The sequence below is a fragment of the Zootoca vivipara genome, chromosome 6 (genome assembly GCF_963506605.1).
Source record: "Zootoca vivipara chromosome 6, rZooViv1.1, whole genome shotgun sequence".
Taxonomy (NCBI): domain Eukaryota; kingdom Metazoa; phylum Chordata; class Lepidosauria; order Squamata; family Lacertidae; genus Zootoca; species Zootoca vivipara.
The window spans coordinates 19,405,818-19,420,607 of record NC_083281.1 but is presented as its reverse complement, the minus strand read 5'-3'; the positions used below and the strand labels follow the sequence as shown (position 1 = coordinate 19,420,607).

The 14,790-nt window shown below is 49.5% G+C and overlaps 1 protein-coding gene across 1 annotated transcript in view; it reads left to right on the top strand.

Annotated features, from left to right (window-relative positions):
- Positions 1–12,101: 12,101 nt before the first annotated feature.
- The window catches only part of DACT3 (dishevelled binding antagonist of beta catenin 3), a 32,859-nt gene continuing 30,170 nt past the window's right edge, over positions 12,102–14,790 (top strand). The window contains exon 1 of the mRNA XM_035117491.2: positions 12,102–12,373. Coding sequence (XP_034973382.1) covers positions 12,161–12,373 — 213 coding nt within the window. The 5' untranslated portion in view covers positions 12,102–12,160. The remainder of the gene's footprint in view (positions 12,374–14,790) is intronic.

Below are 14,790 nucleotides of genomic sequence, written 5' to 3'. Positions count from 1 at the left end.
GGATCGTGCCGCCAGGGGCGGTGCGCTCCCCTCACATCCCTGTTCCTCCGCCAGTGCCCCTTCCTCATTTAACCTCACCAACCAGGGAGAACGCTGGTGGACTTCCACGAGGACTTAATAGAATAAAAATATAAATAAAACCACAAGCTCTTGTGGAAATGCAGAGAACTGCTCTTAAGACAGGGAGCAGGGGGGAATTAGAAAGCGAGAGGCACTGAAAGGAACAAATTTGCCTCTTCCAAGGCATGCATTCAGAGATTGCGGTTGCCATCTGCTCAGTCATTCCTAGGCAGCCCCAGTGGATAATTTGGTGCGTTTTTTTCTCAGCTTGAATCATTCTAGGAAGTTCCACAAAGGCAGTTTCTCGCTATCTGCCTCTCTGCTTTTTCACCCTGTGGTTCCTTTAAAGGCATATCGTTCATCAGTTACGGAGTGGGTGTTGGCCTGTTTCCTTCAGGACGATGTTGTGGCGAGGCGACCACAGCTCGACTATGAGATACTTGCTGCAGCTCTCTGAAAACCGACAGGTCTTAAACGGCCGGCAGAAAAGCCAACTCAATGGGCAGCAACCTTTCATAAGGGCAGCATCCTCCTGCACACCTGAGGGCTTCCTGCTAGGTGGGCAAACTGCTGCTCACACACGGCTAAACCTTCCAATGGAGGCTTACTGCCAAGGGCTCAGGGCCGCCTGAAGCAGCTGCCTCACACTGACTAATGGTAGGGCCGGTCTTCCTGGCTGAGCCCTGGAGTCTGGTTCTAAATCCAAGACGCTGCCTGGGCTCACCTCACGTTGGGCTGACGGTGTTTGCATGTACAGTGGTACCTCAGGTTAAGAACTTAATTCATTCCAGAGCTCCGTTCTTAACCGGAAAACTGTTCTTAACCTGAGATACCACTTTAGCTCGTGGGGCCTCCCGCTGCCGCCGCGCGGTTTCATTTCTGTTCTCATCCTGAAGCCAAGTTCTTAACCCGAGGTACTATTTCTGGGTTAGCGGAGTCTGTAACCTGAAGCGTCTGTAACCCAAAGTGTCTGTAACCCGAGGTACCACTGTATGCATGTGTGCAAGATGTCAGTGATAGCACACAGATTTTCAGCATAGCTGCCAAGTTATCCCTTTTTTTTTAAGGGAAATTCCCTTATGCTGAATAGGCTTCCTCGTGAGAAAAGGGAAAACTTGGCAGCTATGTTTTCAGATGTGTAGCTGGGTGCATCACGGGCCTCTGGGAAGTCCCTCTTTCCGCAGTGCAAATGACGTGTGTTTGTGTGCACGTGAAAATCTCAGCTTTTCAGAATCTCACCAGCTCAACTATTAGCAGTGGAGTGGGTGGGAGGTGGCAGAAGTCTCTCTCTCTCTCTCTCTCTCTCTCTCTCTCTCTCTCTCTCTCTCTCTCTCTCTCTCTCTCTCTGGTGGCTGCTGTCGCTGAGTGGGGTGCAACTGCCTGCATCTCAGAAAGCGAGAAGTGGCGGAGATCTCCTGGGCACCCTCTCTTCTTTCAGGGGAGCCCAAAGATGTGTCTGGATTACACCAATGCCAGCTCTGCCCTTTCAGGTGGGGCAAACAGCACCTCCCCAGACACACCACTTTTGAATGGTAAGTCTGACACCCCCTCCCCCATTTTACAGAACTTTAATATCAAAAGAAAAAACAGAGGAAAGGGGGGAAATAGTTTTTTTTAAAGAATAAGAAAAGTTGTCACAATAGCCAATTAAGAAGACTAGGATACAGCTATGTGAATAATGATGATGATTGATGATGATGATGCAACTAGTAAAACATACCTAGAGAGGAAGGATGCATTGTCTATAATAATAACGGGTTTGTGGGCTCACCTAATTTTTATCTTGAAAAAGAAGATGAAAAAATAACCTTGGACTACATTAAATCCAGACACTGGCATTGATCAGTAGGACCTGATGCTCTTGGGCAGGCATCCCCAAACTTGGCCCTCCAGATGTTTTGGGACTACAATTCCCATCATCCCTGACCACTGGTCCTGTTAGCTAGGGATGATGGGAGTTGTAGTCCCAAAACATCTGGAGGGCCAAGTTTGGGGGTGCCTGCTCTTGGGAAGCTGTGTTGGTGTATACAGTGGTACCTTGGTTCTCGAACATAATCCATTCTGGGAGTCCATTCGACTCCCGGAACTGTTTGAAAACCAAGGCGCGGCTTCTGATTGGCTGCAGGAGCTTCAGACATTCGGCTTCCAAAAAACGTTCGCAAAACGGAACACTTACTTCCGGGTTTGTGGTGTTCAGAAGCCAAAACGGACAAGTACCAAAATGTTCGAGAACCAAGGTACAACTGCAAAATGAAATTAGACCAAATGGCAAAGAAGTGATCTCGAGCACCTTGCCTCTGGGCACTTTTAGTGTGAAGGTTCATTCATCTAGGCCAGGCATAGGCAACCTTTGGGCCTCCAGATGTTTTGGCCTACAATTCCCATGATTCCCTAGCTAACAGGGCCACTGCTCAGGGATGATGGGAATTGTGGTCCAAAACATCTGGAGGGCCGAAGGTTGCCTATGCCTGATCTAGGATCCTTCTAGCTCAATATTGCATACACTGACTGGCAGCAGCTCTCCAGGATTTCAGGGAAGGCTCTCTCCCAGCCCTGCCTGGATATGCATGCAAGGCAGGTGCTCTAACTGAGCTACAGCTTTCCCCCATCTATCCCTGGCAAGTGCAACTGACTCTGTCGACATCACAGGTGCGCAGCCTGGGAGTCATTTTGGACTCACAGCTGTCCATGGAGGCACAGGTTAATTCTGTGTCCAGGGCGGCTGTCTACCAGCTCCATCTGGTACACAGGCTGAGACCCTACCTGCCCGCGGACTGTCTCGCCAGAGTGGTGCATGCTCTGGTTATCTCCTGCTTGGACTACTGCAACGCGCTCTAAGTGGGGCTACCTTTGAAGGTGATCCGGAAACTGCAATTAATCCAGAATGCGGCAGCTAGGCTAGTGACTGGGAGTGGCCGCCTGGACCACATAACACCGGTCCTGAGAGATCTACACTGGCTCCCAGTACGTTTCCGAGGACAATTCAAAGTGTTGCTACTGACCTTTAAAGCCCTAAACGGCCTTGGCCCAGTATACCTGAAGGAGCGTCTCCATCCCCATCATTCAGCCCTGAGATCCAGCACCGAGGGCCTTCTGGCGATTCCCTCATTGCAAGAAGTGAGGTTACAGGGAACCAGACAGAGGGCCTTCTCGGTAGTGGCACCCGCCCTGTGGAATACCCTCCCAGCAGATGTCAAGGCAATAAGCAACTATTTTACTTTTAAAAGACAACTGAAGGCGGCCCTGTTTAGGGAAGTTTTTAATGTTTGATGCTGTATTGTTTTTAATATTCGGTTGGAAGCTGCCCAGAGTGGCTGGGGAAACCCGGCCAGATGGGCGGGGTATAAATAATAAATTATTATTATTATTATTATTATTATTATTATTATTATTATTATCATCATCATCATCACCATCATCATCATCGCAGCATCAGTTAAGACCCTCCTGTTTATGCAAGGCTTTAGAGGCAGCTAGTACTAGTTTTTGTTGTTTTATACTTTATATTATATTTCTTTTTATAGTCCACCTTTCTTCCAAGGAGCTCAATGTGGCATGCATTGTTTTCCTCCTCCCTGTTTTATCCTCACAATGGCCCTGCAAAGTAGGCTAGGCTGAGAGCTGGTACCTGGCCCAAGGTCACCCAGTGAGCTTCATTCTTTTCTGCGCCGATAATATTACTAGTGTCCTAATCTTGAGACCCCCCCCCCCAAGAAATCTTGGCTCCCAACTCTTTGCCATTCTCTGGCCACTAAACTTTCCAAACTTGGCAGGGCAAGGGACTCTAGGGAACGGGTGGCACAGGGAAGTTGGTGTATCTATTATTGAGTCTCTGGCAGTTAATCACGGCCCTTTTGCAGGGCATCCATCAGCTCGCTGCAGCAGTTGGCACGGGAAGAGCAAGGGAGAAGGAAGAAATCTGCCCCAGCCGCTGCTTGAATTAATAATTAGCAGAGCTGAGCAAAACTGAGAGTGGTTAACCCAGCAAACAGCTCTCCACATCCCAAAGCACCACCTCACAAGTTTGGGGCTTTTTAGGGGGATGCACAAGGGAGGGGGTGGCTGAGCACCCCCACATTCTCAGCCCACCCTATAGCTAGGATTTAGCTCACATTTTAAAGGTAAGCCTATGTAGTCCACACTTTCTGAAATAACCAGCAGACCAGAATGCCCGCCATCCTTTGAAATCCGCCGAGCTGTCACAAAATTGTATCCCATTGCCTTGCCTCTTAGTCTTGGCAGCCTAAAGAGCACAGAGCACGGGTGGGCAGCCTCTGCCCCTCCAGATGTTTCCGGGCTACATCCCCCATCATGCCCCTGTCCATTGGTTATGCTGGCTGCAGGGGCTGCTGGGAGTTGGAGTCCAGCAATATTTGGAGGGCCACAGGTTCCCTATCCCAGACATGGAGGGGGGGGGAAGCCTTTATTGGCCCTGATGAGAGTGGGAAGGGGACCCCAGGGTCATTTAGTCCAACCCCGTGCGGCACAGGGATCTTTTGCCCAACGTGGGGCTTGAACCCACAACCCTGAGATTGAGAGTCTCATGCTCGACCAACTGAGCCATCCCCTTTCATCCAACCCAAGGAGCTCAAGGTGGTGTACTGTGAGGTAGGTTCAGGGCCAGATTTAGGTTTGATGAGGCCCTAGGCTACTGAAGGTAATGGGGCCCTTTATATCCACTTTTCCTTTGTCAACAACAAATGGTCACTGTTTTTTTGTGTTGAATATATGCTACATGGTAATTTACAGACCTAATAGGTATCTAAATCCATTTGCACATGTTGCCATGTGACCAGTCCATGCAGAATGTAGGCACCCTATATATAGAAATGGGCAAATCAGTGATATTCTAGGGATCAGGCTAGCAGGCGGGGCCCATGACTTACATCCTAGGAGCCTACACAACACAAAACACTGTTGCTGTATGTAGATTTATTTTATTTGTTTTTTATCTTATATTTTGTAAATGTACATCCAGGTTTTTTCCCTTTAATTTTTTGGGGGCCCCCAAGAGAGTGGGGCCCTAAGCTATAGCTTGTTTAGCTTATACGTAAATCCGGCACAGGGTAGGTTAGGCTGAGAGGTGGACACATTTGTGGAGGAGAAAGGCTATCAATTGCTACTCACCTTGATGGCTATCACATGTGGGAAGAGATGCTGGGCGCCCCTTTGGCCTGATCCAGCTACTTTTCTTATATTCTTTGTGCTCTCCAACATATGTGTTTGGAGACAGGTCTCCAGAGGCACTTGGCTGGTGTGGTTGAGTAATAATAATAATAATTAATAATTAGTATTATGTTATTTATACTCCACCCATCTGCCTGGGCTTCCCCAGCCATTCTGGGCAGCTTCCAACACCTATAAAAACATAAACTTCCAGTAGAGGAAGAATGGATACAAAAACTTATGGAATATGCAGAAATGGCGAAACTTACCAGAAGAATAAGAAATCAAGATAACAAACTTTTTATAAAAGAATGGAAATGGTTTATTGAATATTTACAGATAAATTCTAAGCAGATAAAAACATTAGCAGGATTATTGTAATACCCTGCAGTTTTATAAGAGTATATATTTACAATAGGCAATTTAATGAGCAAGTTAAATGAATTTGGATATGCAGAAGATATTTGAAGAATTAATTTAGGGAACCGCAGAAAAAGGGGGAAGGAAGTCAAATTTTGAAATGTTAAATTGATTGTAAAACTAATGAAAATGAATAAATTTTCATTAGTAGCAGGACCCCTCCTGCTATGACAGCTACCCCCTGCAGCCTGGCGTGGCCAAGTTCAACTCCTCCTGAGTCATCACTGGCATTGCTTTCCCTCTCCTCATCCTGGCGGTCGCCTACCTGAAGATTGTCCAAACGGTGCGAGGCAGCGAGGCTCTGCTAGCCTGGAAGAAGGCCAAAGTGAGGAGCCTCTCTCTGGGCATTATTGCCCTCTTCCTGCTTTGCTTTGCCCCCTACCACCTCCTGCTACTGGTTCGGAGCTTCGCTGCCTCCTTTCTGGACTGCTGCTCCATCTTTAGCAATTTCTCCAGCTCCCCTTCTCTCTCTCCCTGGCTGCATCCAGCCTCAACAGTGCTCTGGATCTGGTCCTCTATGCCCTTGCAAGCGACACAGTCAAGCAAGGCGTAAAAGAAGGCCTTGGGTTTTTAACATCTATATGAAGCCGCTGGGAGAGATCATCAGGGGGTTTGGGCTGGGTGTTCATCAGTATGCGGATGATACCCAGCTCTACCTCTCTTTTAAATCGGAACCAGTGAAGGCGGTGAAGGTGCTGTGTGAGTGCTTGGAGGTGGTTGGAGGATGGATGGAGGCTAACAGATTGAGGCTGAATCCTGACAAGACAGCAGTACTGTTTTGGTGGGACAGGGGGCGGGTGAGTGTGGGGGACTCCCTGGTCCTGAATGGGGTAACTGTGCCCCTAAAGGACCAGGTACACAGCTGGGAGTAATTTTGGACTCACAGCTGTCCATGGAGGCGCAGGTCCGTTCTGTGTCCAGGGCAGCTGTCTACGAGCTCCATCTGATACACCAGCTGAGACCCTACCTGCCCGCTGACTGTCTTATCTCCCGCTTGGAGTACTGTAATGGGCTCTATGTGGGGCTTTGAAGGTGACCCGGAAACTGCAATTAATCCAGAATGCAGAAGCTAGACTGGTGACTGGGAGTGGCCACTGAGACCATATAACACCGGTCCTGAGAGATCTGCATTGGCTCCCAGTACGTTTCTGAGCACAATTCAAAGTGTTGGTGCTGACCTTTAAAGCCCTTAACGGCCTCAAAGGCCCTGTATACCTGAAGAAGCGTCTCCACCCCCATCGTTCAGCCTGGACACTGAGGTCCAGCGCCAAGGGCCTTCTGGTGGTTGCATCACTGCGAGAAGTGATTTTACAGGGAACCAGGCAGAGGACCTTCTTGGTAGTAGGGCCTGCCCTGTGGAACGCCCTCCCACCAGATGTCAAGGAAATAAACAACTATCTGACTTTTAGAAGACACCTGAAGGCAGCCTGTTTAGGGAAGTTTTTAATGTTTGATGTTTTACTGTGTTTTTAATATTCTGTTGGGAGCCGCCCAGAGTGGCTGGGGAAACCCGGCCAGATGGGTGGGGTATAAATAATAAAATTATTATTATTATTATTGGGTTGGGAAACCAGACCTCACTTGGCAGAGGACTTTGTGGCCTTGTGACAACAGAAATGGAAAACTCTAGTGACGCCACACCATTTCTCTCAATCTCTTGTTTATTTTCAAGCACAAGTTTCTAGCCCTCAAGGGGGAAGGGGGTTGAGCTGCTTTCATCAAGGCACGTGCCATGGCGTCTTAAGAAGAGCTTCCTCCAGGAACAGCATGGCTTGGCAGAACTCTTTTGCCTTCCTGCTGGCTAGCAGGCACTGCAGAAAGTTGTGCCAAATTGGCACATTCAAAGGGTTATGTTCCTGGAAGCCCTGGAGTTTCCAACCGCTCAGAGACTGGGGTGACATGTAGCAGTATGATGGCGAAGGACAACTAAGATAATTTAGACCCAAGGAACAAACTGCCTCTTTTATTATCCTGATCAAACCAACCGAAGTAGCAGATTAAAGATAGGAACTCCGGCACAGAATCAGAGCAACTGTCCGTCTAGTTTAGTACTGTCTACAATGACTGGCAGTGGCCCTACAGGGTTTCAAACAGGGAGTCTTTCTAGCCCCAAACAAAGATACCAGGGACTGAACCTTCTACATGCCAAACAACTGCTCTGACACTGAGCTACAAAAGCACTTCTTTTGCTGTCCTCCGCACTACTCCAATTCTGTTTTGATATGAAAAAGGTGCCTTCTTGGTTCCTACAGCAGCTTTAAGGAAAGTCTGTCCCAGAATCTGAGCCTCCATTTTGTAATAGTTTTCATAGAATCAAATCACAGGAACGTAAGAGTTGGGAGGGATCCCCGAGGGTCATCGAGTCCAACCCCTGGCAATGCAGTAATTTCAAAACACGGTCTCCCATCCGATTTGAAACCAAAGCAGACCCTGCTTAGCTTTCCAAATGTGCAAACTGTATTTTATTTAAACCAAGCCTTTTTACCAGTGCAGAGCCCAAGGCATCAATTAAAACAGGGGCAACTAAAAACGCACAATGAATATAAATCTTAAATAAGTGACTTTGTAGAAAAGAACACCGGAAACACATAACAGTGCAACACACACACACACAGAGAGGGGGGGGGGAGCCATTAAGCTAGGCTTTGCTAAGCTGGCCTCCTCCAGCTGGTTTGGACTACAACTCCCATGAGCCTCAGCTACCACACATGGGGCTGATGGGAGTTGTAGTCCCAAACAGCTGGTTGGCGGAGGCTGTTGAAGCGAATGACCCAGCCCTTGAGCGTTCTGTGGCTGCCTGTGATCTGCCAAGCTCTCCTGGAACAATTCCATAGATGGCAATGTGGCTACTCTGGAGTAGCATGAGTTGTTGTGACTTGTGTGGCTATAGCAACAGTGGAACATAGATAATAACATAGGCAAGGCTTGGGGGGGGGGGGGAAACCTGTGTGCTTTTTACCGGCACTGTGTGCATCTGTTTAAAGAATCTGATTGTGGCGCTGCAGCCCATCAGGCGCTGAGCTGTTTTCGAAAGATATTGCTTGCGGGATTCCAACAAACCTACCAGTGTCACTCAGAGTTACTGCAGAAACTGCAGCAGATTTAAAATCATCCCCGGTCCCTGGTGTGGGGCAGCAGACATGCAATGGTGTGAGAAATGCACTCTGCATGTGTTCAAGGGCACTGTTGAGGGCTAGACTGCATGCTAAAATTCACCATGTCTGCAGGACTGTCACTAATTAGATAATTAAACTTGCAATGAGTCAGTCCTTCATTGTGACAGCACAATTCTCTAAAACTCCCTGCCCATTTCCGTATATTGGCCTTTGCTGTATTATTTCTGGTCCATGCTAAAAACTTGTTTAGGCAAGCCTACCCAGATGTGTAATTTTATTATGTATATTTGTTTTTAAATTACTAATTGCATCTACATCCTCATAAACCACTTTAAGGCTCCCCCCCCTTTTCTTTTTACAATCAAGTGGCGTCCAAATTTTACAACCTAAATATTTTGATACAGTGTCTACATGTTTACCCACATTTTATTCCAAATACAGTAGATTTATTTTTGTTTGTTCATATCGCAACCTGTAAACTCCACCTGATTGTGATGAAACCGCAAAGCGGCGGCTTACGAAGAAAGCGCCACGTCAATCTTACTCAAGTAAAATAAATGAAAACGATATGCACGCCCACAATGCGTGTGCAAAGTCGCCCTACATCTCATGCGGTTAAAATTTGTAGGTCTGCTTCAAGGGTGGCCCCACACAGAGCATGTGGCAGTTTTATTGTGTTTTTAATATTCTGTTGAGAGCTGCCCAGAGTGGCTGGGGAAACCCAGCCAGATGGGCGGGGTATAAATAATATATTATTATTATTATTATTATTATTATTATTATTATTATTCTCCGTGGGTCAGCTCTTTGAAGTAAAGCTTCACTCTTTCCCTGCAGCTGATAAAATTAGCAAAAAGCAAAGCCCAAGAATGACTTCCCAGCACACTGAGAGCAGACATGCTCACCATGAAAAGGGGAGTGCATTTCCCCCCTTTCACCACAGCTCACAAGGAGCCACTCTTGGCCTTGCAGCTACTGCAGAATTATTACTTTTTGTGTTTTTTTTAAAATTCGCCACAGCCGACTCTGCTATTTTTCACTGCCCTTGTTGCCAGCTGCCACCCCCACCCCCACCTCCCATTGTCATGGCTACCACCGTCCCCATCACCATGGCTACCATCCTCGCACTATTATTATCACAACCATTTATAAACCATTGTTGAGCTCGGTTCCCCCGTCACTGTCACATCTGCCAGCCCCCTTCTCCCCGACGTTTGAGCCACCGCCGCTGCGCCCTGCGTATTTTTAGGACCATCCTCGGACCATCCTTACCTACGCCTCTTGGAAAGTTGGCCAGCAAGCAACGGCTAAGACCAGGCCCACCAAAACAGCGGGGTGGAGGTGGGGGGTGTCCAAGGCTTCACAGGTTCACTACAGATCTGGTAGCTGGCCTTTCGAAAGGGTCTGCTTGCTAAGAACAGGCCTTGATCCTCACACAATTTCCCCCGTGTCGGGCAAAACGTATAGTGTTCAAAACTGCTCGAGCAAGACCAAGGCAAAGCAGAGCAAGTTGTGAAAGGCTATCATTCTGTACTTCTTCCACTGGGCAAGTTATCCTGAATTATTAATATATATTTTTTATATTTGAACTGCTTATCTGTGAGACTCGGCTTCCTCTTGAAAGTTGGTACAATATCCAGAATAGGGGAGGGGGGGAATTAAAATCTTATTCCTGGTTTTCAATCTCCTCCATTGAGCCAGGATTGTGAAAATGGGACGGTATATGCCAGCACTTGCCAATGAGATGCCCTAGTCTAGATGTTTTGGACTACAATTCAGCACCACCACCCCCCAGCCAAACACACTTAGGAGGATCAGGAGAGGTTTGTGTGTGAGATCTCCTCCCTAGCGGATGGGATGCCTGGGAAACTCCTCTCTCAACCAGGTAATAGGGATATACCAGGCCAGACGCAGGGAACCTCAGGCCAAAGATTGGCCTGCCGCTCTTCCTATCAGACCCTCAAGACACTTCTGGCCTTGCTTTGCTCCCTAAGGATTGCAACACAAGGGGTTGGACTAGATGACCCGTGAGGTCCCTTCCAACTCTGCAATTCTTTAATTTTTCGGGCGAGAGGGGTGTGGGTGTTAGATGCTAGCCTCCTGCTAAACTGCGTGTTCCCTACGTGTTCCCCCGTCGTCTTTTAAGGGATTAAGACTCACTCACCCACCCATCCCAGGGGCGTTCGGCGTCTCACCTCCTTCTCTTACACTTGATGCATGCAGAATTGCACTTTCTGCAGATCTTGAGAGAAAAGGGACTGAGGCAGACGGGCGAGGAAAGTTGGCGGTGCGAAAGCCCTGGAAGAAAACTAATCTGCTTCCTCCATTCATGGTGGGCAGGGCGGGGGTGGTGGTACTGCAGGGCGGGGGTGGTCGGGAGTGCAAAGCAGAGTTCAAAGCGCACAAGCGCTGGTGGGCGGGGTTACTATTTTATCAATGGAGAGGCGGGACATGGTCAGGACGGAGATCCTTCCAATTAATTGCAAAGCAATATTTATTGGGGGGGGGGTTAGGCATATGAGCAAATGTAACACTCCGGCAACAGGGAGTTGGAATGAAGAAGGAAAAGGAAAAGGAATTTCGAGACGACAGTTGAGTTCATGGAAGCTTTGAAACAGAATTAGTGTCAATGACTCCATTTCCAGCGAGGGAACTCTGGAACGTCAATGGCTTGAACCGTGAGCGTGGCTGCGTAGGTAATTTAGGACCAGCGAGCCAATGGAGCAAGTGGAAGGGCGTGGCTATGCAGATAAGCTGGGTTGGGCGAACCAATGGTGGATGGTTGAAACATTCCTGGGGCGGGGTTTACCATGCAGATAAGGCACCGCAGGTGAGTCAATGACTCGGGTCCAGGGCGCGGCTATGCAGATCGCCTTCTGCCCGCCGGCCAATGGCTTGGTTCGAAGGCGGGGCCAAACTGTAGAAACCAAGGGAGCACAGCCAATGGCTCGGCTCCGGGGCGTGGCCATGCAAACGCCTAACATCAGGTAGCCGGGGTGGTTTCTAACTCTGGGGGCGGCCAGGCCAGCGAAACTCAATCACGGGGTCCCAATAAGACGGGCAGGAGGGGCGTTGCTTTGTAAAAATAAAGCGGAGCCCGGCGAACCAATGGCTTCTTTGGAAGGGATATTATGCAAAAAACCCACCAGGGTGAGCGAGGGTCCAATTGTTTGAATGGGAGGTTCGACCACGGAACACGGGGCCGCCCAATGGAGGGCTGCGCATGCAAATCAGCCCCAGCAGACTGGCCAATGAACGTTGCTATGCAGATGAGGCGGTGACAGCGCCGGAGCTGCAGCGGCCGGAGCGCACCCGGGGGTCGCTTTAGCGCTGCTGCGCTTGGCGGAGCAGGACTCGCACCCGGCGCTGCGCTCCGTCTGTCTGTCCATCGGAGGAGGATGATCCGGGCGTTCTCGTTCCCCGCCAGCCCGGAGCGGAGCCGGCTCCGCGGCTGGCTGGAGGGCACCTTGGCCGGCTTGTGCGAGCTGCATCTGCTCCGCGAGCGCCAGGAGCGCCGTGTCCGGCAGGCGCTGCGCCTCGCCGCCGAATCCCCGAGCAAGCAGGGCGATGTCGAGGCTGGAGGCGGCGACGCGGCTCCGGAGGACCAGCTGGTGAGTGAGAGAGGGGAAGCCCCATTGTCCGCCCCGGCGGTGGCCTTTGCCGGACATCCCTGCGCGGGGATCCGGTCCGATCCTGTTCGGGGGAGGTGCTGGGTTGATCTATCCAGTAGGTTCGGGGGCGAAGGAGACTCGAGACAGCATTCACGGGAGATGGGGGGGGCGGGCTTTGCAAGGGGAGGGGGGCTTCGCGCGAGGAAAAGGTCCGTACGTACCGTGGTGCTGTTGGTGGGCGTGAAAGGGTTAAAATGGAAGGAGAGGGCGAACCGTCGCGATTCTTCCTCCCCCGCTTCTCTAGTGTGGTTTTCGGGTGCGGGGCGCGCGCATCAAGGCTGCGATCCTGCTGCACCCGACGAGTTGCAGCGGTGTAAACGCGTGGCTGCCTTGGGGGGAAGGGTCCTTCTGCAATGTTATTGGAGAGCGGCGTGGCTGGGGGGGGGAGCGCTTCTGTATCGTCTGCCTGTGTTTCTGGTTCCCCCCATATCTTGTGTTGTCCACCGGAGAGCAAAGATTTATTTCATTTTTTGAAAGGGGAAAGCGGGGGCTTTAAGCCCAGCAAGGCTGTAAAGGGATCGGGAGACCGACGACGAGTTGGTTTCTCTGCGGTTTTATTAATGGGCTTGCGAGAAATGCCTGTGCGCCTTCGAAACCCGGGGGATCTAGCCTCGCCGTTTTTTCCTCCTGGCGGTTCGTCTTGAGTCGCCGCTCCCTTCTCCAGCCCACCCCTTGAACTTCAAGGCAGCCACCCCACTGGCTGGCCCGTCCGCCCGGGTCCTTCTTGTCGGTTACACAGGGCAAGTTCTTGGGGGGCGGGGAGGACAATGCTCGGACTCCTGGGTTCTCTCCCGGGGTCTGGGGTTGGGGGTTGATTGGTGACTGTGTGCGAGTGTGGGGAGAAAGGGTGGGAAGGATTTTGGGTTGGGCAAACGTGCGTTGCTCACAATATGTGCGCGGGTGCACGTGCAAATCATGCGATAGTAGGGTGTGTGCCAGTGGAACTCACTGCCACCAGGTTTGGAACCGATCACATAGTCTGAAAGAATCTATTGTTGAACACACTGGCTTATGATTCTCTTGCACCCTTCCTTTCTCCAAGCAATTGAAGCTTCAGCTTTGCAGTGGGCGGGGCGGGGCGGGAAGAGACTTTGAAGACCTGTGGGAAAATGCTGTTATTGCTGAACCTCTCTCTCCAGGAGCAGTCTAGCTCTGTGTTCCATAAGCTGCTGGCTGCTGTTGGAAGGGGGATGCAGGCTTAGATGAGCACCACAGGTCCGGTCCAGCCCAGACAATTCTTGGCTTCTGCTGCCAAATCTGAGTCTATTTACAGTGTGTGCAGCTTAAGAAGGAGTGAGGCGGAAGAGTGCTAATCTCAGTAAGCCCAATGTTCAGAGGGTAAAAACACAAGGTGAAAACACAAGTAAAGAGTTAAAATGAAAACAACAAAACAATAACCTGACACACATTTAAAAGGTCTCTCCATGGTTTAAGTTTGGTAATAAATTGCAAATCTTATTACAGTATTCTTATAGACTGGAAAGAGAAGTTGCTGAATTGCAATTTATTACCAAACTTAAAACCACGGAGAGACCTGGTCTGAATAGAGACATTGGATTCTTATTTCATTATACATGATAAAGCAATTTTAGCCATCTCAACCCTTGCTTTTTCCTGTAAGACCAATTGCAGTCGTTAACAGTCGTCAACAGGTTTACCACACCTATCAGCCAATCACCCATTCCCACCACCCTTCTGAGTAATACCCTCCCCACCCTCTCACTATATATAAGGGTCTGGTGACGTCTGTTTCAGTTTATCTGAAGAAGTGTGCATGCACACGAAAACTCATACCAGTGACAAACTTACTTGGTCTCTAAGGTGCTACTGGAAAGATTTTTTTTATTTTGTTCCGGATTGCAGTGAGCCGTGTGGGAGGAGTTACCCCTTGTGTTGGGCTTGAATGGAAGCATGGAGATTCCCTGTACAGTGGTACCTTGGTTTACAAACTTATGGTAATCCGTTCTGGAAGTCCGTTCTTAAAACGAAACCGTTCTTAAACCGGGGTGCGCTTTCCCTAATGAGGCCTCCTGCTGCTGGTACCCTTCCACCGTTCGGCTTCCGTTCTTAGACCGAGGTAAAGTTCGCAAACCGGGACACCACTTCCGGTTTTGCAGAGTTCGTAAACCGAATAGTTCGTAAACAGAGCTGTTCTTAAACCGAGCTACTGCTGTAATTTGAAAACTGGAACAGGAGAGCTGCAACGATTGCATCAAAAATCTATGGAGTTAAGGAGTAGAGATTGTGGGGCAACAGCAGTTGGAGGTGGACAACTCATGGGAGAGGGGTAATTAAATGAGCGTACAAGGGGTTCACAAACACAGGCCCCCAGTTATTGGGCATACTTGGGGAAAGAA